The 27105-nt window shown below is 34.3% G+C and overlaps 2 protein-coding genes across 6 annotated transcripts; one reads left to right on the top strand and one right to left on the bottom strand.

The window, feature by feature from the left end:
• Window positions 1-279: 279 nt before the first annotated feature.
• Window positions 280-5697, bottom strand: LOC103411664 (transcription factor bHLH68-like). 4 transcript variants are annotated; one of them, XM_029108357.2, is made up of 9 exons: window positions 5188-5697; window positions 4097-4132; window positions 3154-3460; window positions 2678-3068; window positions 2443-2517; window positions 1984-2049; window positions 1671-1736; window positions 1423-1479; window positions 280-596 (listed from the first exon to the last, which is right to left on the bottom strand). In XM_029108357.2, the coding sequence occupies exons 3-9, from the start codon at window positions 3306-3308 to the stop codon at window positions 465-467; spliced, it is 942 nt and encodes a 313-aa protein (XP_028964190.2). In that variant the 5' UTR covers window positions 3309-3460; window positions 4097-4132; window positions 5188-5697; the 3' UTR covers window positions 280-464. The 4 variants fall into 4 exon arrangements, with proteins under 4 accessions (XP_028964190.2, XP_070660929.1, XP_070660930.1 ...); XM_070804828.1 differs by lacking the exons at window positions 4097-4132; window positions 5188-5697 and having other exon boundaries at window positions 3163-3641; XM_070804829.1 differs by lacking the exons at window positions 4097-4132; window positions 5188-5697 and having other exon boundaries at window positions 280-701; window positions 3154-3603.
• Window positions 5698-21244: 15547 nt separating this feature from the next.
• LOC103411655 (peroxisome biogenesis protein 2-like) lies at window positions 21245-25991 on the top strand. Of its 2 annotated transcripts, none has more exons than XM_008350285.4 (8): window positions 21245-21536; window positions 21975-22088; window positions 22191-22344; window positions 22996-23132; window positions 23227-23327; window positions 24398-24515; window positions 25215-25381; window positions 25521-25991. In XM_008350285.4, the coding sequence occupies exons 1-8, from the start codon at window positions 21429-21431 to the stop codon at window positions 25633-25635; spliced, it is 1014 nt and encodes a 337-aa protein (XP_008348507.1). In that variant the 5' UTR covers window positions 21245-21428; the 3' UTR covers window positions 25636-25991. The 2 variants fall into 2 exon arrangements, with proteins under 2 accessions (XP_008348507.1, XP_028964187.1); XM_029108354.2 differs by having other exon boundaries at window positions 21246-21536; window positions 22001-22088.
• Window positions 25992-27105: the final 1114 nt, after the last annotated feature.

The following is a 27105-nucleotide window of genomic DNA, read 5'->3' as shown; positions in this document are numbered from 1 at the left end:
TGTTGTTCAAAATATTTCAACCCAGGACCTTCGACCTTCAACAAAGTGGAGGCCATGCACTAAACCAAATGATCATCGACAAATATTAGCACGCACTTATTAAATAAAAAATGTTCATTTTATTCAATTTAGCTTGATATATTTTATGTCTCTAGTCCAAATTAATAGTTTTTCAATCCTTAGAATAATTAAGCTTGCAAGATCTTTATGAAGCTATACATCAAAAGAGAGAGATAAAGAGAGATGCATATGGAGTACTTCTTCCTACAAGAATACTACTACTACTACATTGAGTTTTTATTTAATTAGTAATTGAGTACAATATAAAGCTAGCAATAGTACACAAATCTAATTTAGATGCATAACATCATGGCCAATCAACCTTAATTTAAATTGCAACAGATTGACTGCTCATAATGTTATCTCATCCTATCCTACAGTAAAAAGCGTGCACTTGGGGTTAATTAAAACCCATTTCCATAAGCAGGAGCCCAATAATCAACTCCATTGTCACTCCCAAGATGCTGAGTGCATGACACAGGAACCAAGCACAACCCCTTACTTCCCAGATCCTTTGCCTTATGATCTTGTGATTCCTGTAATTATCATAAAATAAAAAAAATAAAAAAAAAATCAATCAAATTCACAATATGCACCTGGTTAGGAGCGCCTTTGCTTTTCAGGCAGTTGTCAACCAACAGCTAAAAGGGCAAAAGAGACAAAAAGAGGGTATCACCATATGACCAGTAATTTTAATGTCAATTTCTATGTCATCAATTCAACTTTTGATTCCAAATTCTAGTTAGGTATAGTGACTATAGTTTATGATCCAAAAGCATATTATGTTTTCAATTTACTTTAAATTAATACTACAAAAGTTTTTGTAAAGTTGAGAACCTAGCTTGTTCCTTGAGTGCTTTTCTTTATCATGAATAAAATAATTAATTTGTTAGATGCTTTAATTTATATATTCAAAGCCTCCCCTCCTTGATTTTGATGGTGTAATGGATCCAATAAAGCCTACCCGACCAGGGTCTTCGGGAAATGCACAATTCCTTTCTCCTTGTAACCTAAAGTAATTAAATTCTCCTTCATCAATTATATTATTTTAATTAATTAAGACACATAGTAATTAATTAATTAAGTTAGCTAGTCCACATGCTTAGTTTCTGAAAGTATGAATATGTGTGAGAGGGAGAGATGGAGTGAAAGAGAGAGTTGGAACAAATTGTTAGGAAATATTTTTGCTCACCACCGTATTGCCATTTGATAAAGTTAAATTCTGAAATTTTGTAGTAGATAGATTAAATCACACACACATCTAACAATGATCTATACAGTAGTGGCACTCACCACCGATTTAGAATGGTGAAAAATGCACTAAACTGGTTATGCATTGGGAAATGGGATATAGGTACTTACAGACAGTTGGTTCCTCATGTTTTTTGAGGCACTGCCCAAGTAAGGGGAGCTGAGGGCCTGCAACAAAGGGAAGGGAAAAAGAAATAAAGTTCATGACCTCCATAATCCATATAACTAAAGAAGGTAAGAAAAAGCATGAATTATTGAAACATTAAGTGCATGCTCTCACTGATTCTGAGTTGCTAGCAGAGTAGAGTGTATATAATGTGTGTGTGTGTGTGTGTGTATAGTTTTGATAGAAACATCACCTGAATTTGACCCTGAAGGAATCTGATATACCCAATGACTTCTAACAGGACTGAAGCAGTGTCAGTCTGCAAAAGAGAAACAAACATGCACATACCACAGCAAACCCTTTATAAGTCATCTCTCTCTGGTCCTCTTAAATGTTAAAGAGAGAATCCAAGTGAAATAAAATACGAATATAGAAGTAAAAGAACTGCGCTTTGATCTGAGTTTTTGGAAAATAAAAAAATAAATATTTTCGTTGGATTTTATCATGGAAAAAGGAAACAAAACAAATAAAAAAACCTCAACAAATATGAAATTCCTAGTATTCACCTTCCCAAATGGGGAAACTAGTTGGTGAAGGGCTGTTATCCTATCACCTAGCTTCTCCTTCCTGACCTGGTTTACGGTAGATTTATAAGAAAAGTCATGTTAGAAGATAGTTAATTTAGCACTTGTTTATTTTGATGATGGATCGATCATATATATTGGTCACCAAACTAACCACAAGAGATTTACTTAATTTCACTTAATAAATGCTCAAAGAAAACGGGTGCATTTTTGCTCACCACCATTTAGAGTGGTGTATGTTCACCACCCTATTTATCATCGTTAGATGAGTTTAAATTTTGAGATTTATGCTTATCCACTACACGAATCTCGGAATTCAAACTCATCTAACGGTAATTAATAGGGTGGTAAGCATACACCACACTAAATGGTGGTGAACAAAAATGCTCCCAAAGAAAACTACAACTACTAATTAAAAAGAAAAGAGATTTTTTTTGCTACCTTGAGAGGTGGTTGGCTTGGCGATTGTTGAACCCTGGCCTTCTTGGTTATCCCACCAGTGGCAGTGCTATTACACTAGTACAAACAACATGCATATGGAAAATATAAATTAAAAGTAGAAAAATAGAAAACCGATATATAATAGAAACATAATTTAACGAACATCAAGACAAAACTTGAAGAAAACCATATATATATATATATATAGGAAGGGATATAATTCTCCCTTAATTACCTCAGATGAGTGATCTGCATGTTGGTTCCTCTTATTGTCAGTTTTGTTATAGGAGAAGTCCAATATATTATTAGTATTACTTGAACTAGTGACACAAGACCTAGGGGATGAAACTGGCATGATTTGAACTGGGGACCAAACAGGCCTGCTGCTGCTAGGTGCCTGCGGCTGAAATTCTTCGTCTCCATGACGAGTACTGCCCAATAAGTTAATGCTGTTCTGGGAACTAACCTCTTGCTTTATAATATTATCAACACCATGAGGAGGAAGAGGAGCCCATGGATACCGTGGAATCAAGATTTGGTCCTCCTCCCAATATTTCAACCTACTTTTAGGTTGAAAATTATGACTCAGGGTACCAAAGCTATCTTCCTGGCTGGACAATCCACCCCTGAAAAATGATGAAAACATTCAAAATTTCAGTTCATAACACAATACTGTGTCAAAGATCAATCTAGAGAGAGAGAGAGGGGTACAAGAGTAACTGGTTCCAGGATTGTGGAGGCTCTAGGTTATAGTCAGGCAAAGAATTCAGAGGGAGTGAACTAGAAGATCCAAGCTGCACATATTCTGAAGGGTAGAGAGATGGTTGATGCATGCTGCTCCACCACTTGGGGTTTCCGGCCATCATTTGTTGCTCTTAAGACCACTCCCAAAAACACTTCTTCAGTTCATGCGCTTGCTCCTTTGATCAAAAGATCACGCAAGGAAACCAGAAAATAATTTCTCTTTGTTTTCCTCTCTCTCTGTCTCTCTCTCTCGCTCTCACTTTCGTATATTTCCCTGTATATACACCCAAACACGACTTTGTTAGCTAAAGCTTTATGAGTACTGTTTGCTTTCTCGGATGAGGTCGAAGAAGCTCAAGTCTAAGACCTTTAAATTTTTTTATAGAGGATGGGGTTGAGAAACTTTGCATATTGTATGTTTTTCTTTCCATTTTCTAGTTTCAGTTGTTTAGTAATATCTTTTTTTATTCCTGCTTTTGCTTTTTTCTAAAGTGGGGGCAAAAAAAGCTGGGTGGGGAGTGTTTTCAGGCCCTCATAAACTAATGGCTCTTAAGGCTTACTTTAATTAGGGTTGTACCTTCGGAAGTTGGGCTTGTTTATAAATTGGAGTTAGGGTTTTGGGTGTAATAGCACTATTCATATCACATATATATATATATATATATATATGCAATCTTTATTCGTAATGCAATAATTCACTTCAACAAACAAGCTACAAAATCTGAGTGGGTGATTAAAAAATACGGATGATGACTTTTGCAATAGATAATGTGTTGGGAAATAGTGGAAATTAACAATAGATCTAGCACAATTTTCACGCAATAAACAAAAATGTCATGCCTAAAATTTTTGGTCGTATGGGTAAACTGGATCCAACGTCCTATACAGTATAAATATATTATCAACTTACGTGCATGTAGAGAAGTTATGAACCCTGCAAAACAAGCTATAAAACAAAGAAGACAGATGATTAGAAATTAAAAAAAAAAAAAAAAACTTTAGATGCGGTCCGTAATTCTTAACATTCTTTGACTAAAACCTTAATGATATTCAAAGTTTGATCAAAGTCCCTTGACTTTGTACACCTCATTATATTACAATTAATATTTATAGTTTTATAGTTTTATAGTTTTGACATTAATTGTTTGATATTTTATGATATTTATAATCCTATAAATTTAAAATCCCTCATTATAATACTATTAGAAACGGTTACAATAAAAAAATTCAAACATTTTGATTGTATAAATGGATTAAAACTATGTAAAAATAAGAAATAATAAATGGCAAAAGAATGTATCCATAGTGTTAAAAAAATTGGTACATTTCACATATAACAAAGTGGTACATTAATAAAGAAGAATGGGTACATTATAAATAAATTAGGGTACAGATAAAAGATTAAAAAATTATGAGTACAAATGAATTTTTTTTAAATATAGGTGCTAAAAGAAATTAATACATGGGTACAAAATAAAACTAAAAAGTAAATACTACAAATTTTAAAAAAATGTTGCAAATTAAAAGTGGGTACAAACTAAAAATATAAATATATGATACAAAGTTTAGGCATAAAACATAAATATACCATATGTAATTTTTCTATCATTGATTAAATATACAATGTCACGTGATGGTATACACATGGGTACAAACACAAATAAAACTTTAAAAAATATGGGCACAAAAAGAAACTAATATATGGGTACTAATTAAAAATGAAAAAAAAATTGGTACAAATTAAAAATAGGTACAAACTAAAAATAAAAATATATGATAAAAAATTTAGCCATAAATATAAATATACTAATTGTAACATTTTTAACACTAAAGGAATATATTTAAAATAAAAATATTTTATTATTCAAATAATTAATGATGTTTTTATTATTCAAATAATTAATGAGGTTATTAATGTCCAACGACCTTGATCAAAAATTGAAAATGAATAGGATTTTAATCAATGGAGTAGCAAAAAAAAGGATGTTGTTTGTACCATACTTGACAAATCCCGAAACTACTGAGCATTGGTCAACGTTATACCGTCAAGGACCCAGAAGAGTTTCCCTCCAACCAAGAGGCCAATCACAGCGCGACACGTGTCGACATCAGAAGTCAATCATAGCGCGACACATGTCAACATCAGAAGCCAATCACAACACAACACGTGTCAATGTCAGAATGAAACTAAAAACTCTCTTCTATAAATAGAGATCATTCTCTCACAATATTTCCTAATGTCATTTGTACTAAATCATTCACTTGTACTAACTAAAGGAGAGCTTGAACCTATGTACTTGTGTAAACCCTTCACAATTAATGAGAACTCCTATACTCCGTAGACGTAGCCAATCTGGGTGAACCACGTACATCTTGTGTTTACTTCCCTATCTCTATCCATTTACATACTTATCCATACTAGTGACCGGAGCAATCTAGTGAAGGTCACAAACTTAACATTTTCTGTTATACCAAAGTCCTCACTGATTTTGTGCATCAACATATGTGAACCTAGTTTCTTCTAAAAAAAATTACACATTAAGAAGGGGAGACAAAGGCTAAGTTGTCCAAAATATTCGAATGTAGAAAAAAAAACAAAAAACAATATTTTAGGATGGACTATCGTGTCAAACAACTCAAGGCATGAGCAGCTCTACCTTAGCTAATTTGTCAATAGAGGTAAAGCTCACCAACACATGTGAGTCATATTTCTATTAGATAAGTGACACAAATATGGTATGGAAATGATAATACTTACTCATTATTGAGTATTCTATGTACTCACTTTTTGATTTGACATGATAAAAAATGTCATGGGTTCCTTATCTTTTAAGGCTAAAAAAAACTAATAACATGTCCATTATTTTTTTAGGACAATAAAAGATTTGTCAAAATATCATTAGACAAAATCAAAAGTAGCGAGCACTCAAATATTACATGTATGGAAAGTGTGATAAAAATAATATTTTTATTTGTCAACAACCATATTTGCCTTCTCTACATAATTATTTTCAAAGCATGCGTGCATCATATCATTCATCATCTTTCTTTTTTTCTTTTGTTGTTTTGTCAAAGTTACTTCATCATCTTCTCAGTATAACTAAACAATAAATACTAAACTAAAAAAAGCTGGACTTTATATTAGTCAGTAGTATGAACTGACCAAAGCTGGACTTCATATTAGGTCAGAAGTACGAACTAACCAAAGCCAAGGCCAGGATTCTATTTATATATCTGCCCTTTAAGATCATCCTAATATTTGATTCTTGCCTTACAAAGAACAATCATGAAAGAGCGACATGGTAGACCCATGAACTAAATTAATAGAATATTTGGATTGTTATAAGATTTTTACGTTATTTAATGGTAAAGGAACCAATTATTCTGATCAAATATTATAAATTTTGACATAATTGTTGATGATTATATTAACCATTTGAACTGTTTAATACTTTAACACGTACTGGACCTTTATGAATTAAAATCATTGATTCTAGCTAATTATTCTTCAAACAACACGAGTCCAACTCAAGTTATGTTGTCAGGATTTTTCAGCAAATAATGGTCTATGAAAAGAGGATTATATAGTACCTTTACTTTAAAAAATGGTATCAATTCCATTTAATTCGAACGATAATACGGTAAAGTTATAGGTAATTACATAATGACGTTATTATTCTAACAAAGTTAGTAGTTATATTAAAGACGTTCTATTACAGTGTAACAATAGATTTTTAAACTTAGATGTGATTGAATTATAATCATAATGTTTATAATTACAATATTGATGTCCCATTACCCTCTTTTTATTAGGGAGTCTTAATAAAAAATAGACTTTGTTTGTACCATACTTGACCAATCCCGAAACTACCGAGCACCGGCCAACGCTATACTGTCAAGGACCCAGAAGAGTTCCCCTCCGACCAGGAGGCCAATCACTACTCGACACGTGTCAAGATTAGAAGCCAATCAGAGCGCAGCACGTGTCGACATCAAGAACCAATCATAACATGACACATGTCAATGTGACAAAGCTACAAGTTTTTCTATAAATAGGGGTCATTCCCCCACAATATTGCCTAATGCCATTTGTGTTAAATCATTCACAAGAACTCACTAAATTGAGAGCTTGATCCTTTGTACTTGTGTAAGCCCTTCACTACTAATAAGAACTCCTCTACTCCGTGGACGTAGCCAATCTGGGTGAACCACGTACATCCTGTGTTTGCTTCTCTGTCTCTATTCATTTACGTACTTATCCTCACTAGTGACCGAAGCAACCAAGCGAAGGTCACAAAACCTGACACTTTCTGTTGTACCAAAGTCTTCGCTGATTTTGTGCATCAACAGACTTATTACTATTCATTTTTAATCAAAATGACATTTTTTGTATAAAAGGTCTATAATGGGTCAAACTCTTTTCTTTATTTACTCTTATGCTATTATTTCATTATTGTAGCAGGATCCACAATGATATCGACATTTCTGTCTGATTAAAATACATTATTTTGCATGATGCTATTCAACACTTTCTTTTGCTAATTTACCGTCAGCTCTTCATGCTTGCATCATGTTGTCGATATTATGCAGCTCTTCTTCTATCAAATTGTTCTAGTACTGTTCATCGCCTTCTACTAGCTCTGCATCTCTTTCTCTATCTTCTTTTACCTTGTAATACATATATGTTGTTTCTCCTTTGAAATTTTGAGGCTTTCAGTAGGGATGATGACTAATTTTTGTCTTACTGTAAATATACATTTCTTCTTCTTCTTCTGCTACTAATATCATGTCATACCTAAAATCTTCAAACTCATCTAAGGCTAGCATTTGGATCCCTCAAAATCTTAGAATATATTTGTATGAATGAGTCCACCTGTATGGGAAGATAGAGGGTAGTCTAAAAGACTCTTCATTAATCATGGCTATATGCTTAGTTTTCTTATTATGTATATGTACATACCAATCTGGAGGACTACTAATAAAACTTATGGAAATTTCTTTCCACTGCTCTAGATAATCTTCTGCTACTCTTATAAGCTTTTCAGGAAATGATTCTAGTTGAGAAATATGGTTAATGACTATTTTATCAAACTCTAATAGTAAGACTGAGGTAACTTCTACTAGATTATGCTTTTTCTGATGCTCATAACTAAAATGTCATGGTCTAAAATCTCTCATGTTAATCCTGGTTACAGCTATGCTAACCTTTGGTATACAAATACAACTCTCTGTATTATCACGAAAACATGGTGAATACATCTTTGTAATAATATTCATTCCTGGTTTTGGATCAAAGATGGGCTGATACAAAGCACATTGTAATTGTAATTGTAACTTTTTATGGACTATGATGCTTTGCTCATGGTCTTATTTTGCATATCTGGTGGCGTTATCCTTAATTTTGATTTTGAAATTTCTTCTAATAGGATATCATCTACTATTAAGTCTAAAGATAAATTCCTAAGAAAACCTTCATATCTTTCTTATTTTTCTTTATCACTCAGATGCTGATGTTGCTCCTTATTTTGATGTTGCTTCATTTCAATATCTTCTTCTAAGAACTCAATCTTATTCTCTTTATCTTCTATAGGCTCATTAGTCTCTTGTTCTATGGGTTCAATAACCTCTCTTTCTTTATTCTTATGTTGATCAATTTCTAAACCTATTTTCAATTCTCTTTTCAAGGTGTCACTTACCTTTTGCTGCATTCTAAGAGTTTGAAGTTCTTGGTTCATTTTGGTGAACTTGCTAAGTAATGACTCATGGTCTCTAAAAATGCCTTAAAAGTTGTGTTCAAGAGAATGAATATGATGCTGGCTTTAATGGAAATTAAAATTAAAACTATCAAACTCTTGTTCTAGGCCTCTAATTAATTTTTCATGGCCTAACCTCATGCTTGGCTGTTTGATTTGAACATTCCAAAAATTATCTAAGAGAACATGTTGCCTATCAATGAGTTCTGGTACCCTTGGCCTATACCTCAAAGTTGGATTTTTTATTCCTTCAACAATAGTGCCATTAAAGTTAAAGGTGGATACTGGTGGTGATGCTGGTCTACTTATGCTATTTTGGAATCCATTTAATGGTGGAGGTCCATGGTGCATTATTATGCTATTGAAATGTGCTCTTCTAACTTGTGGTCTTGTGCTATTTGAAGATGTTGATCCACGATATTTCATTCATGTTCAATGAATTAGTCTTGATAAGATAACAGCTAATGTATTGTCACTACCTTTAATATGTTCAAAAATTGGTTTAAAACCATTTCCTGTAATTGAATCAATAAAATTAACCCATCTTGCTGCCTGTTTATTAATATGTATCTTATTATAATGATAAACTATATTTTGACAATCTGTTCTAATTGTAAATGCTTCATTATGTAAAAATAAAGAAAATGCCTCAAGTGAGTTAATTATTCCTAAAATTTCTAAATCTGTTGATGGTAATCTTGATTGTACATCACTAAATTTTCCTGATGAATACCTACAAACTTGTTTGTCAGACTTTGGTGACTCCTTATGCTTTTTCTGGTATAGTATACCTGCCCATCTAATGATGAAGCATCTGTTTCAACTATTTTGTAATTATCATTTAATGGTAATGTTAATGGCTTAAATTTAGTAATTTCTTCCTTTATATTTTGAACTAATTTAATATCTTCACTATTAAAATACTTTTGTTCTATTTTGCTAGTTCTACTATGTAATATTTCTATTTTTCTTCATAAATTAGGGATAAAATTTCTTGCATAATTTAACATTCCTAAAAATGCTTGTAACCGTTTTTTATCTTCTAACTTATCTGGAAATTCTAAGACTTTTTTAGCTTTATGATCTTGTAATTGTATTGTACCTGACTTAATATACATTCTAAAAAATTATATATCTTGCTTTTCTAATGCCATTTTATTTTTGCTAATCACAATTTCATTATTGATAAATTCTTGTAAAACTATCTCTAAGTACTTCCTATGTTCATTTCTATTTTTTCTATGTACTAAAATATCAACTACATAAACACTACAAAAATTATCATATTTCTTGAAAATTTTATCCATCTTTCTTTGAAAAATCGATTGAGCATTTTTAAGTCCAAATGGCATAACAAGCCACTCAAAATGTCCTTCTAAACAAGTAAAAGTTGTCAACTCAATTGATTCTTCTGCTAATCATATTTTCCAAAATCCTGATTTACAATCAAATTTACTAAAATATTTACTCTCTTGAATTTTATTTATAAGCACATCCTTATTTGGTAACTTATAACTATCTTCGTATGTATCATCATTTAATCTCTTGTAATTATAAACTATTATAGCCTTAACTCTCTTTAGCTTTGAATGCTTTCTCACAATAAATGATGTTGATCTATGTCTAGACTCCCGCTTCTTCAATAGACTCACAAGTCAATTCCTTTCTAGCGTTTCCATAGGATTTCTCTAGGGTTTCACTAAGAGAGTGGCTGACTTGATAATTACGGCGTCGACCGTCCAATTTTCTAGGCCATTTTAGGATCGTCGGAGTCAGGGGATCACAACTGGTAGTGTTGGCTGGTTTTGAATGATTGTTTCCAAGTTTAACACGGTTGTTGGGGGCGAAAATACTAGGGTTCTATTTGACAGGGTTGATAGCAGTACAACGACTGATGGAGGATATGGTGTTGAAGTTTGCAGAACGACTAGCTTTCACTGAGGAGGAGCGAAGAGTAGTCATGGTTGATGATAAGGAGAGTGCTTTGCTCCGAGCCGATAAGGTTGGTAGGGCGAGTGTTCTCACGTAAGGCGTTTAACAATGAGAGATTTAAAAGATAAATGTTAAACCTTTGGCGTCCCAAGGCTAGGGTTACAATAGTGGAGATAAACGATGGGCTGTTTTCTTTTGGATTTGATAGTATCCATGAATGATCGTTAGTGCAGAAGGGGGGGCCATGGGTGTATGATGGTGTCTTATTGGTGTTGGCAGAGGCGGACAACCTGGCGCACCCCACTAGTATCCCGTTGCAGTCTCAGGAGTTCTGGATCCAAGTGAAAGGTTTGCCTCTTGCTTATATGACCCGTCATATGGGGCAATTCATCAAAAATCAGATCGGAGTGCATGTTCTAACTGATCAAAGCCAAAAAGAGGATCTGCTTGGAAGTATTATGTGCATTCGAGTTGAAATTAATATTACGAAGCCGTTACATCGTAATTTATTGCTTTCTATTCAAGGCATGGATGTGGGGATTGACTTGCGCTATGAAAAACTACATATAACCTATTTCATATGTGGAATTATTAGGCACATGGAAGAGCAATGTGTGAAGTTCCAGGGGAAGAATGAGGATGTCGTATGGCCTTTGGTTCCAAAATGATGTGTTAGGAGATACTTACAGGCGGCCACAAGGTAAACGATTTAGTTTAGATCCATCGCAGGTCTGGTCTATGAAGGCACCGCTGCATGAGGAGGAATGGGAGAACACAAGTAAGACAGCAATGAAGGAATTGGGAATGCTGGAAGAGGAACAGACAGCAGGTAAGAAGGAACAGTCAATCAGTGAACAGTTTGAGGTAGGGATGGATGATGTCGTGTTAAATTATGGTACTATGCTACCTGACTTGAATGCCACGGTTGCGCTGTTGCTATTGCTACTTGTTGGTGATTATCTCATCTATCATCATATATGTATACTAATGCTTTTGTGCCTACTTGTGTTCTAGTTAATCCTGTTATTCCAACTAATATTGTTCATATGTAAATCTGACTAAAATGTAATTTTCTTAAATGAGTAATGCTTCTTTATTAAGGAAATTAAGTGTAACTTCTTTATCAATACAGTTAACTTAATGTTGACTGATGCTACTTACAATTCTACTTCTATTTTCAAATAAACCTAATTGGTACAACTTATATTTATTTCTCCGTGTTCTCTCAAATCATATTCTGATGAATTCTTGTGCTTCTTCTTCATTTGGGTAAATATCTTCAGCTCTAACTACTTTTTACTGTTTTACTAAAGAGTTCCATTTTTCTGTTATCAAAAGGATTTATCTTAGGTCTTCTAATATGATTATTTCTGCTATGAAGATGCACTATGTAAAACTTGATTTTTTTTTTCTGCTATTTGTTCATTAACTTGATCTAATTTTTCAACTAAACTTAAAACTAATTGGATAATTAAATTATTTTGTCTAATAGGGGTATTACTACTAGCTACTGGTCTTGAAAAATCTGTTAAACCTACTGGTCTTGAAAAATCTCTTGAAAAATCTGAAAAATGCTCTAACAACTGGTTTAACAAATAATTATGCTTATTATTTTCTAATTTTATATCTTTTGCTTGACTAATAATAAGATCTACAATACTATTGGCTTGTGGATTTTCTTTACTATGCAAAATATGATTATGCTTTCTCAATGGAAAATAACAAACTAAACTATTTTGGTCTAAGGTTATTTTTCTTTTTTGAGGTTCACTAATTCTAAATTAAGGTAATCTTTCATAAACTGCAGTTTACCTTTCTCTAAAGTTAGAGCTAATTGATTTCTTAAAAACTCTCTTTCTTCTCTCAAGTTTTCTAAAGTTTGATATGTTGCTCTTTTTGCTTCAAAAACTCTATGTTGCACTATGTTGCACTTCTGTACTATTATATTTACTAATAAATGAAGGGTGTTCAAGATAACCAAGATAAAACTTTTGCTTCTTCAAAGTCTTGCTAATTCTTTTTGAAATATATGCTAATCAGCTTTTGATGCTAGTTATAGTTGGGTGTCTAGGAAATAAATACCTGGTGGTTGTGGTTGACAAGGTTTACAAGGACAATAATATCTATTGTTCATACAAAATTAAACAAGTGTGTGATATCAGTTGTGTTAATGACTTCCGTCCTTAATGTACTTTACTATTATAATTCTACTATTAAAATGATAAACTTGGCTCTGATACCAAATTCGCTAAGCAAAGGCTTGGTTAAATAGTTGGATGGCCATTATAACAACTAGACATAAAACCTTGCACATGGAACTCGACATGTTTCAGCATGACGACCACTCACAAAGTAGGTATAAGGCCTTAACGGCTGAACTCAGAGGTACGAAGAACTCAGATGTACCCTAGTTAATGTCCAGTTATTTGTATGACAAGCATTCAATTATAACAGAGTGCTCAAACAAAGTATGATTGTCAGTTTAGCTGGTTAATAATATAACTATAATAGTGTTTTCCTATTTTGGACAGAAGTCTAATTAAACAAACACACTAAAGAAAGAAAGAAAGAAAACTTACTTAAGACTTAGAGATTGCTTGAATATGTACACTTGAACTTTTATTGATATATAAAATGTTTACAAAGATAAGTGTTTACAAAGAATGCTAGGAAGGTTTCAGATGCTTGAGTGCATGAAGATTGAAGTATGGTGTGTATGGTGTCTCTGCATGGGAGGAAAAACTCCCTTATATACAAATTTCCCAAACGACAAAACAACTTTTCAAAAAGCAAACAACTATTTACAAATTTTGAAATAGTGACTTTGCACTGTTTCTGAAAAACTGTCAGTACCATTGTTTTTTAAAGTGTCGGTTCTATCATTTCTAATTGAATTGTCTTCTTCTTCTTTTGGCTATATTTTCTTTGTCATCTTGTGTATTTGCTTTGATGAAGAGCATATGAACTCTGAATAATGGGCCACCTTTGCCTTTTCTGTCTAAATGTATAAAGGGTAGGATCGGTATTTGTGAAAACTTTTGTACTAAAGATTAAACACAAAGTTTTTAGGAACCTTTCATTAGTTTTCCATTTTTATTAAAGGCATCGTAGACTAGCCCCTATGAAAAAGTTGTTATTGAAAAGAAAAAAAAAGCATAGTTAAAACTCACAGGGTGACTTAGCAGTTGGGGACGACTTTTAGGACCATATTTCACATACCACATCCCGATTCGATTCCTGACTCTTATAAATTACACGATGGTGTTCAGGAGAAGACTGAAATGCCTCTATGAGTCTTTCCGACCCCCAAAAAAGTGAACTACCCTAGCGAAGTCACTAACTGGTTTCTTTTTTTTTTTTAAGAAAAAACTCATTCGTACGTTTATGTACACTGCTAGCTGATACTACTCCCCATAATCATCATTCATAAGCTATAGTGATTTCGACTATGCCAGGTTTTTGCCATTGACCAAAGAGAGGGTTGTGATTTTTTAAACAAACCACCCTTCTTCCACAACAATCTCTATGTCCTTCTTATATGTAAATTTTAACTTTAAAACTAACATTCACACCTTGTAAGTTCTCATCCATAAGAATGAATACTAGTTCCATCATACTCACATAACTAAAATTTTCCATGTCTGATGAAAGTTTGCTCGACGACCTAAATTTTATCGGGCAAAGGAACTTTAGCTGGCAAATTTAAAAATTTGGTCGGCAAAAAACGGTCAACGTTTTGGCTTTTTTTTTATAGAAACTTTAGGGAATGAAACATTTTGACGGACAAACTATTCTTCGTCGGGCAAAGTTTTCGCACAAAGGAAAAATTGGCGCGTATTATGCCACCTTTTTCCTAGAAAAAAATAAGTTCGTTGGCGGAGGTAACTTTGCCTTACGAATATTGGTCGGGCTAAGTATATGAATCGTCACCAAAGACCCACAATGACCTGTCATAAACCCTACTGACAAACTTTAGTGACTTTGCCCGACAAAGGATTCCATCAGGCAAACCCCAATTCATTAAAATAGGTCGTGCAACCTTCCTTTTCCTTCTCCTTCTCATTTTTTCTTTCTTTCCTAGCTTTCTATGCTTTATGCTTTCTCTATCTATCCCCCTTCCTCTCACTCACACCCATCGCACACCTATCTCTCACTCACACCCATTTCATCATCCAGCTCTTCCCACTCTCCCAATTAATTTAAGGTTTTTCTATTTGTTTATTTGTGTCAGGCCCAAAAACCTTAACTACAATCCCAATTGTATCTCAAAGCCCAATTGTCACAAGCGAGCTCAAACATGAAGAGTGAAACAGATGGTATGCAAATTTACGATCATGCCATGCCAATAAAACAATAGTCTATAAATTAGATATTTGTAAAATCACGCCAAGCCTATGCAATCACACATATTTATCGTGCCAAGCTTTATTATAATATTAATTTATTAACTTATAATTCGAATCACACCAAGCATGTGATACTCTTAAGTGAGCCCAATCCATGTAATAGGGCTTGTTGAATGGGTCATGGTTTAGATGGTTACGAAAGTTTTACTAGGCCTACATGGAATTAAGATTGTGGAAGACTTTAGGCAACTTGGGAGCACCAAAAGTCTAAGCCCATATTTGGCTTCACGTGGGATGGATTGAGACAAAGCAACTTTATTCTTTCATTTTTCCGTACAAACCAAATAGGACATTTAGGAAACAACCAACATACAAAGATGAGCTACATATAGGATCACGTTCAAACATAGAGCAACGTGCCTCATTAATAGGGAGAGAATGAAACTTTCCCTTCCAAGCTTACACAGGAAAGCAAGAAAGAGAAGTAAGAATGAGTGTTGCCAAAAATAGAGGCTTTTAGCTTCCACACCACGCATCATGCAGGCAAGTTATGATTTATTATAATTACTCAATCGTCCTCAATGTTTGTTAGTTTAACAAATCTTCATCAAAGCTTCCGGAAGCACCTTATTAGTACCAGAAACATTCGACTACCACGGAAAACACTTCATCAATGTCAGAAATATTCAACGATCGCGGGAAACACTTCATCAATGCCACGGGAAGTACTTTATCAATGCCTGAAACATTTAACTACCGCGAGAAGCTCCACAAAGCCACCAGAAATATTTAATCAGTGCCAGAAATATTCGGCTACCGAGGGAAACACTTCATCAATGTTGCGGGAAGCACTTCGTCGTTGCCGGAAACATTTGACTACCACAAGAAACACCTCAACAACTGGGGGAAACTCCTCATTACCGCTGGAAACACTTCATTAGCGCTAGAAGCATTCAATGTCACACTAGACAAAACACCCTAGGACTTGCTTTTCCTTTAGGATGCTTTGGGCCTATTCCTCACTAACTTAAAAATGGGGGATGTGAAGATTTTGGCTCCCCTTTTAATAATGCAAGATTGTCAAAGCCCTTCAGCACAAAAACCTCCAACATAAATGGTGACTTCACTAGGGACTAGGCCATTACTCTTATAATGGCTTTCGGACTTCACAAACTTTTTATGCACAAGCTGTTAAAAAGAATTGAAAGATAACATTTTTTCTCTCAAATTTCATTTTGGCTATATTTTCTTTCAAACAACTATGCATAAAGATTACTTACTATTTTCTATGGATTTATGCTTTAGATGTCTACACTCAAGCAAAATGAATTTCGAGACAAGCCCTTTTAGTGGGTTCGGAACTCATAGCATTTATGTGCTAGAAAACTCTAAATAAGTTTCCAAATTCAATTGTATATCTAGAAACTTGGGGGCTCCTTGCCTATACAAGAAAAAATATTCACTATGCTCATCTCACTCTTCCACAACAAAATTCAAGGACATCATCGTCCTCATCTCCTCTGTCATTGTAGTTCATATGCTTTGGGTTTCTTTTTGAGATATCGACACCACCATGTCGCTGTCCCTGCTTAATGATATTGTTGGACTCCGTTAAGCTAAGGTCATCACTACTGGAGCCTCCGCCTGTTATTTCCCACCATCCAAACTGGATGAGCAAGAATGATTTTATTTCATCTCATCTAAGATTGACTAATTTCCTTGCCATGCTATTTAAACTATTATATTTATGCTTGACTGTATTTTGTTAACTTTTTATGGAATAAAGAATATTGGTTATCTTCCTTGAAAATACTATTTATTTTAAATGACTCTACCTACTACTCAATGTAGCAATCTAACAAAAACATTTCATTGTCCTAATTCGAGAAATCAATGATAAAATGCTTGTGCGATTTGAAATCAATGGTCAATCTTAGTGAAGTTGGCGGACTTCGCCTACCTTTCCTGAGCACAGTAAGATGTGGTGGCATGGTTGGCCTGTTTGAGCAGCTCAACCTGATTGGAGATGTTAAGACCATGACCAGAATCCTAAAGTATTCGTATTTCACTATGTCTTACTTTGACCTTGGAAAATCATGGTTTCGCAATCAACATGGAAGAAGCATATATGTAAGAGTACATAACCTGACTATGGACTCATCGGTCAATGAGTGAATGTACCACCTACACAACTAGTATGAGACTTTTGCATCTCATGTTGAAGCTTTGACTAATCCACTTCTGAAAAATCTAATACTTTTTTTGGTTCACTGTGTATGTTTTTTTTCGGAGAGAGAATGATAGTTGAGGATTGTATTCAGGAGGAAAGAGAGGCAAGGAGAGCTGGTGAAGGGTGTGAGTACTCGATTTTATGTGGAATGAAGCTTTGCTTGGATTGGAGTTGACATGGATGGTTCGTCCACAACCTCTGAAGAAACCCAGATTATAAAGGTTAGTTTTGTGTTGTCAGTTAATCCATTTCCATTTAAATTTGGTTATGAAAACCAACTTTGGGTACGTGTGTAAGGTATTTAGAATTCTGGGATTTGAATCCATAATGTTGGGTGTTTACCACTGGACTTGGTTGAAATCCTGCAATTCGATTTTAGATATATAGGTGTAAAACATGTGCTAGGTTGTGATAAGTTATGTGTAAATTTGTAGCAAGTAGTTATTAAACTATAATTTGATAGGGGATGAGAAGAAAATATATAGTAAAGAGAGGATATAGATGCAGGAGATCAATTGGTGCTGGAAAGGTTGAATTTGTGGTACCAACAGTAGATGATGAGTTGAAACCCAAATTGAAAAGGGTATTTAATTCATTGGATGAAGGATATACAATTTACAACAATTATGCATTTGCAGCTGGGTTTGGGATTCAAGAGCATTGTAGTAAAAAGTCTAGTGATGGTGATTAGGGGTGGGTTTGGTTCAAATCGGTTCGGTTCGGTTCGGTTCAGTTCAATTTTTTTTCGGTTTTTTTCGGTTCGGTTTCGGTTTTTTTTCAAAAAATGAAAAAAATTGAAATCTTAAATTTTAACATATCCAACACAATCATAACATAAATATTCCGACTAGACTTAAAGATAATGAAAATAAACATTTAAAGTTCAACTAGAATTATAACATAAAGATTTTTTTTAAAAATATTTTGGGTTTAAAGTTTAACTGTAAATAGACTTCTTTTTAGACGATGATGATGGAGTACGACCTTATTCATTCCTCTCTTTCTCTCAATCTCTCTCTCTCTCTCTCTCTCTCTCTCTCTCTCTCTCTCTCTCTCTCTCTCTCTATATATATATATATACATGTATTCTTCACTAGCAATAAGATAAACATTCTATAATATACTATTTATTTTGATTATTGTCTAGGTAACAAATTTTGATATTTTCTTTATCTTTATGGTCCGAATTTTTTTTTATCCATATATGTGGTTACATAATATAATTTCTACATTTTGTGTTTAGCTTCTACGACCAACAAATTTTGAAGACGTGTTCATCAATATTTTTGAATATATTGATATACTTTTCAAAATTGTTAGGCCACGAAAGCTACTATACTTGGCCATAGGTGAGAAAGTTTGAATTTTGTTTTTAATCTCGTAGTGTTTAATAAACTCATGAGACTTTTATAGGCTGTTTGCTTTCCCTAATCAACTGCAGTGCAGTTGAGATATGTGTTCTTATATATGTGTTGCACTTAATGATATAAACTAGAAATATTGCATGTAATGGTATAAGTTCTAATTTTTGTTGTAGATGGAGAAGCTGAGAAGACAATTTGAATTGGAAAGCAAACAAGTCCTACCAAAGCATCAGTCCGAAGTATCATATTCTAATATAATAAAATCAAATAAATAAAATTAAAAAATATTAATTTAATTATTTCGGTTCGGTTCAGTTTGGTTCGGTTTCTAGACCATCAAAACCGAACCGAACCAAAAGAGTTCGGTTCGGTTCGGTTTTTTCAATTCGGTTCGATTTTTTCGTTCGGTTCGGTTTTTCGGTTTTGGTTCGGTTTGGTTTTCGATTTTTTTCGGTTTTCGATTTTTTGAACCCACCCCTAATGGTGATTGTTTGGTGATAAGGAACTTGTTTGTTGCAAAGAAGGCAAAAAGAGGGTGGATGCTATTCCTAAACCCAATTAGAAAAGTAGGAGGGGAGATGTTAGAATTGACTATAAGGCAAAACTTATGCTTTATAAGGGAATTAGTTGTGAAAAGTTTGCTTACCGATGCAAAAGAAAATGATGACCATGTGCCTAATTCGCAGCCAACTCAAAAGTAACAGTGATGTGATCGCTGGAAATTTAGGAGTGCTAGATGCTTTTTACAAATATATGCTCAATTCCCCATTAAAAACAGTTTGAAAAGTAATTTGTGGTGGGTCTTTTTTTATACAAAATGTGTTATGTTTAAATACGGATAACTATTGTTTTGTTGCGGCCAAAGTTGGTTGTTTTAGCATGTATATGTGTGTCACAACACTGATGGAAATTGTGATGCACTAACTATGACTTGCGATGAATGTATATAAATATTTGTGATACCTTATGGAGATTTATGAAAATAACACTTGAATCAGTTAATGAACCTTGAAATTACAATATACTTAAAAAAGTGGGAAAATTGTAAAAACTGACGAAACCTAAATTCTAAGAAGGTAGATTTCACCTAAGGATCTTCGAGGGCCTTGTGAGCAGCCTTTACAAGCCTAATCCCTTCCGGCTCAACGTATACATCATGAGGTTAATCAAATTGAAGCCCGACGATGAGGCAGAAGTCCTAGTTTGTGAATTTAGTCAATTTACAACATATGAAATAGTTCAGTCATTCAAGATCTTTAACCACTTGACTTGCTACTCTAGTGTGACAACTTATGGACCAATTGGCCACTGAAGGCCAATTCATTCACATGCTCCAGGAGGCCAAAGCAGGATGCCCTAAAGGCAGCAAGTTGTGCCTCATTAAATTTCTAACGTATCAATCCTAACACATTGGGTCTTGGGACAGGTTGTTAACCCTTTTCCCTATAGGAATCTTTTTCTTTGGTTGCTTATTAAACACCGTGAGTTGCCATTTTCTGGACACATAACATACAAATATTCAACAAAACCAAATTCAACAAGATATACCCTTAATACAACCAAATTCAACAATATACCTTTACAACAATCTGTCAATAAGTTGTCATTGCTATACATCTACTGTGAACAACGCATCATGACTTAAGTAGTAACAACTCAATTCATAAAATTAAACAAAATTTCATCAACAAAAATCAATCCCAAGTCAACACTACAACAAAACAAAACTTAAAGACATCACACTTACACAACCTGTCAACATCTTTTCATAACTTCACAACGCACCCAAATTTCCCACAAATTCCACATATATCCATCAATCTCAAATAATTTCATCAACAAACATGCATAATTAACCATAAACAATATTAATTAGAATTAACATAGTAAATTCTCAAAACTCACCAATTTTGAAATTGACTTCGGGAAATCAAATATGATGTTGGTTATCATGCAAGGACTTTGAACCCAGCTCAAATCAAGCAAGCATCGCATCCTTTTTGTGGAACCAAATGGACACCCTCGAACCAAACGTGCCTAATTTTCTAAATTGCTGTGTAGAAGTGGAAGTGCAGTGAGACCGGAGACAAGTACAACACAACTACGACTGTGTTTCGAATGGCAAGGAAATTTTCGAGGCGAAGGAAGTTTGAAATCGCGTCCGGGAGATGGAGAGTTTTGGGCATTAAGAAGGTAACTGTTGTCAGGGAGAGGGAGACTTTAAATTCAAAAATTTTAAAACAATTGTCGGGTATCGTTTTGAATTAATGATGAGTCATTTATGAACCGGTTTCACTCTAAGCTCATTTTTATGGATTTATTTCAACCGTTTAGATTTGATCAAACGAACTTAATTCGGTCACTTATTGAATTTGTCATTCCCAATTTTAACCCTCTCTAATGAATATATAGCTATTTGCCGCTAGCTCAACCACCCGCCCTTGTAAACTGAGAGAGAGAGAGAGAGAGGGAGAGAGAGTGAGAGAGCCTTGAGAAGAGCAATCACCGTCCACCCCCAATCTCAAATCAAAACTCCAACTCAATTTTATTCGATTCACAATCACCGAACCCTTTAAAGAAGAAGAAGAAGGGGATTGTTGAATTGTTCGGTCGTTCAATGAGTGGTAGTAGTAATAGTAATGTTAGACTGCCAGCAGAAGACGCTTGGCTTCACACTTACAAGTCCTTACTTCCTCAATGGAAATCCATCTCCTACTCCCACCAGGTTCCTTTTTCCTTTCAAAATTTATCAATTTACTTGTTAAATAGCTTTCATGTCTCTGCTATTAATTTAGTTCAATTTTTCAATTTCTGGATTTCAGAAAATAAATTAATTTCGTGGGTTTTTATTTCTTTTTGTATTTGTTTTTACGGAAAATGATATCTGGGAAATAAATTTTTGTGGAGTGGGGAGACAGTGTGATGGTTTTTGAGATTAAATTCAGTCTTTTGAACCCAGTGAATTCTCAAAAAATTTGTAATTTAATGGCAAAACAAAACCAAGTATTTGTTAGATGTAAAATTTTTGTTTAAAAGAATCTTCTTTCCATTGGGTATTGCTTAAATACGTGCATACACATGTGTGGTAGTGTTTATGTGACTTTGTTCGAGTTGAATTACCTTAGTTATAGTGTGTGTTGATTTATGAGGAATTCTTTTGCAGTCAATAATCCCAATTTCGATATCCAGAGTTAACCAATTCGATGCGGGAAGGCTGGACATTGAAATGTCAGCCATGTTGAAGGAACAGTTGGTTAAGGTCTTCTCCTTAATGAAGGTATCTCTCCTGGTCTTGGCTTATAGTGTTAGTCCTCAAAGCGAGTAACTATGTATAGCTGTTACAGAATCCCTAAACTGTTATTATTTTCATTGGGATTAGCCAGGAATGCTATTTCAATATGAAGCAGAACTTGATGCTTTCCTCGAGTTTCTTATCTGGCGGTTCTCAATTTGGGTAGATAAACCTACTCCAGGAATCGCTCTCATGAATCTGAGGTATAGAGACGAGCGTGCTATGGAAGCAAGAGGAAAAGGTAAGAACTTCTGGAAATTTGTTGCATATGTTAAGCTGGCTCTAGGTTCTAGACAAAGTTGTGATCAGTTAGGCTAAGGAAGAACCAAAGAAGTTGAGCTTTCTGAATAGTCTTGTCTTGGCACCGATTTATGAGTCATCGTGGCTTAAAAACAATGGTATTGCTTCTTTTGGCATTGGTAAATGGAGTTATATTCTCCTAGACGATTCTGATTTGTTTAGTATGTATGCACTTTGTCCTAGATTGATCCTATGTTGCTGTTTTAGGTGATATACAATAACCAAATAAGTATTGATATTGTCATATTTCTAGAAAAATTTGCTTTTTCTTCCCTAAATTTGTTGTTAACAAATATGATTATACTCTCACAACAGAATAACGAACGTACACCAACTTTATATGATACAGCTGAACGAACATTCTGGACCTTGTTAAAATAGAAGTTTACAATTCCAGATCATTGCCTGATGTAATATCCAGGCTGTTCCTAAATTAGCCAATCACAAATTGAGCTGTGAACAGTTATATTTTCTCTGATTTATGCAATTTGCTTTTTTTTTATTTTTTATTCAGCTTGTTTAAAGTACATCCTAATTACATATAGTATTTCTATTTGTTATGCTTATGGTTTTTTCTTCAACTTATTTATAGTCAGAACGGGTTTGGAAGGACCTGGACTTACAGTTGCGCAGAAGCTTTGGTATTGTGTTGCTACTGTTGGTGGTCAATACATATGGGCTCGTTTGCAATCATTTTCTGCTTTCCGTAGGTGGGGCGATTCTGAACAGGTATTGTTTTCTTTTCAATCTTTTCGCTGCCCTTCATTACAACGCATGGAGAATTATTGAAATGGGCAAATGAAGCACTCTGCATTTTGTTCAGAGGTCAGTGGCACGAGGAGCATGGATTCTGATACAACGTATAGAAGGACTTTACAAAGCTGCCTCATTTGGCAACTTGCTTTTATTTCTTTACACAGGAAGGTATGGATTTGATACTCGAAAGATGGTTTCATTGAATCAGTATACTCATGTCTGCATGCTACTTTGGTCCAATTTTTTCAGAGACTGAGGCTGCATTTTGTGGAAAGAATTAGATTGGGTAGGATAACTCACTAGATTCTAGGCATATGGAAGAAAGAAATGGAGGAACCTTCCAAACTTTGTCCAAGTTGAAGGCTGAATTTGCTTCATGAGTAATCCATCTGCCACCATCAAACTTGGACAAAACATGTAAACCGTCATCCATTTCTTTCTTCAGTATGCCTTGAATCTAGTGACTTATCCTATCCTAGGTTGCACGGACACTCCGAAACCCTGAAGTGTCGGACGTGTTGGACATGGCAGGGGCTTTTTTTTTTTAAATTTAAAAAACATTTTCAGGGTAGTTTTGTAAATACCAAAACTTATAGAACCTAAATTTTATAAGTTTGGGGGTGGTTTTGTACATATTGAAACTCCTGTACTCCAAAATTAGAAGTAAGCATCCATATTTTGATTGAATTTTGTGTATTTTGAATTTTTCATTGACTATTGTCTATTGCAAAGATACTAGAGGTTGAGAATTTGATTGGGCGTGCATAATTTGAATTAGATGTTGATTATTTTGATTGGGTGTGTTGTTTTTAATATATGTAATATTTATTATAAATTTATTATATTTTAATCATCGTGTCCTAGCTGTGTCCGTGTCCTTATTTTTTAAGATCTGCCGTGTTACCGTATGTGTGTCCATGTCTGTGTCCGTGCAACATAGATCCTATCAAGCCAGTCCTTAACAAAGCTTGGAGTATAAGTGCACTACATTTAGAGTTGGTAGTTTCTGTTCCTGGACATGTTAAAACATATAACTGAACTTGTAGCATCGCATGCAATATTTTTGAATGGAATCAAAATTTTCTTTACTTCCATTTTGTATAGGTCAACATGTTGAAGCTGCATGTGTAATATAATAATGTGAGAATTTTTTCATGTGATGTTCTTAGTGTGATCTAGGAATAACATTTTCCTTGGCAAGCTTGCAGAGCTTTTCATATTACAAGTTGGTGATGCAGGTATAGGAACCTAATTGAAAGAGCTTTAAGAGCTAGGCTGGTCTATGGGAGCCCTAATATGAATAGAGCAGTTAGCTTTGAATACATGAACCGCCAGTTAGTATGGAATGAATTCTCGGTATGCCCTTTTTATTTGATTTATCACTTTAATTATTGCATGAGGTGAGTTTACGTTCGTAGTTTGAGGAATTGTCACTCTGAAGCACACCAAGTAATTCTATCTATGATTTGGTAGTAGGGGATTTAGACTCAAAACAGCTGATGTTTAGTTGATACTCGAAAAATTCTAGGATATTTGAAATTTCGTCTCAATACTTATTTTGTTGGTTTGAGCTCATTTCACTGTCTCATGCGTTATTTTTCCGTCTGTCACAAGTGAATAGTGGTTAGGGTTCTTAAGAACGAAGTATATGTGCAGTCTTTTTCCTTTTGTCGGGTTTGAATCTATGGTAAAAGGGATTTGTTATCGATAATTATGATTTTGCGGTTTTTCTATACTGGTGAAGAGTTAAACATGATATGGTAGACATATGAGAACAGTTCTATTATTTGAAATTATGTTTTCCACATTTCACCAATTAGAATCAGCATAGCATCTGCTTCCCTCTCATTGAATGCATTCATATAGGGAGACTCAGGGATCAGTATTGATGGATTTATATTTAATTAGGGTTGTAGATACTTCTATTTGTTCTGCATAATGGTCTTTACATCTTTGCCTCATGATTTGTTGTTCTGCTGTCCACTTTTGGTTTGCTTTATGGAATTTCGGCCATAACATCGGATAGAACTTAATTAGTCCTTGTGCTGATCGCAGGAGATGTTATTGTTACTTCTTCCTCTTCTAAACTCATCCTCTATGAAAAAACTTCTTAGTCCATTTTCCAAAGATAAATCATCAAGTTCAAAAGAGGATGACCTTACTTGCCCCATTTGCCAGGCCAGTCCAACCGTTCCATTTCTCGCTCTTCCATGTGAGCACAGGTGCATCACTAAATCTGATCCCTCTTTTACTTTTGTTATTGAAAGAAAGCTACTTTTGACCGAGGAACAAATTCGTCGGATCAAATGATGATTTACAGTAAAATTTAATATTGATGAAATAATTGTTCATGTTGGGCAGATACTGTTATTACTGCCTTAGGACGCGGTGTGCTGCTGTCCCAGCTTTCAGATGTTCCAGATGCAATGAGCCCGTGGTCGCAATGCAGCGACATGTTAGCGAGCCAAAGCAATGATTCGTTACAATGGAGAAGCAAAGCACTTAATAAGTACAAGGGTACAAAATAATGCTTGAAAGTAGCATTGCTTTATTTTCCTCCTCCTAAGAAAAACATTTGATGTGGGGGGAAAATAAATATGAAATTTAGAAATCATGTTCCCTTTAGAATCATTGATTCATCTATTGATTAGAGAGAGCTTCATTCTTTACCCTTTTGATCCCTCTATGCCCTTGTCTGTTATACCTTTCTGTATATAATTTATCTGCTTTGAAACTTAATGCTATTCCATAAAATATGTAATATAATTTCATATACAATTGTGTTTATAAAAGTCACTAATCTAGGTAATAATGTCGATTTTTTTAGCCTAATTTGCCGCGTATTTGCTTTCAAGATATTCATAAATTGTTTTGTCACGTGTCAAGTGAGTTTGGAAATATCGTTCTTTTTAGAGCGAATCGACCCGCATGCTGCTTTCAAATTGTTCGTTAATTATTTTGTGCTTCGTGTTATCAATTATGTGATATATATACATCACTTAGACCGTTTTGACTCGCATGTTATTTTCAGAGCTTATATGGAGTGCCAAAAACAGCACTGGAAATACAACTTACCAAAAAAACATATAGGACAATTGGTCACTCAGTTCTATGGTTCGGTGGCGTTTCTTATCACTAGTAAAGGAGATGTCTTAAGTTTGAATCTCATAGATGACGAATTCGACACCAAATTAGATTGCCTATTATGTCGCTTAGCTGAGCTCTTCTTTACCCTTAGTGTAAAATATATCGTTGTACTAATAAATAAATTTAAAAAAGACCGTTGAAATTAGAATAGCCCAAGCAGAAATTTTAAGTGTGACCCAAAAGTTATCATTAGAATGTGGATAAGTAAACATTTTGGAGGGTGTAAATAAAAACTCCACTCCCTCACAATTTCCTTCACTAGTTTTATACACTTAAATTCCCGAAACTACCCTTCAAAAGGCTCCCAAATTTCAAATCAACCAAGTCTCCTCAGTCCCTTACTCAAAACCCTAACCATCTCATCCGCTTTAAACCCACTAGACTATTGAGAAATGTTTTCATTCATTTCTTAATGATTAAGTTACAAAGAGTATTTATAGGAAAGCTAAAAAATAACAAACCAAAACAAAAAGGGTAAATTACAAAGGTGACTTTCCTAATCAACTTTTAACAGTTGGTCATTGCTATTTACTTTGATAACTTTCTCTTCACACCCTCTCAAGCTAAATGGAGAAGGTTGAAGTGAAAGCTTGGTACGAAGATGAAGAAATCGCTGTCTGGGAAGAGATTTTGTGGGAAGAGGTGTAATGCAAGGTTTTGCTCCATCCATTTTAGTTCATTTGAGAAGATCCAAAATATATTTGGACTGATGAAGAAAAATTCCTGAAGCAGATCAAGTAACTTCCAAGCCAAGAATGTAGTGCAAATCCCCCAAGTCCTTAACTGGAAATTGAGCACT

The sequence above is a fragment of the Malus domestica genome, chromosome 09 (genome assembly GCF_042453785.1).
Source record: "Malus domestica chromosome 09, GDT2T_hap1".
Classification (NCBI taxonomy): domain Eukaryota; kingdom Viridiplantae; phylum Streptophyta; class Magnoliopsida; order Rosales; family Rosaceae; genus Malus; species Malus domestica.
This window is presented reverse-complemented; position numbering and strand designations above follow the sequence as displayed.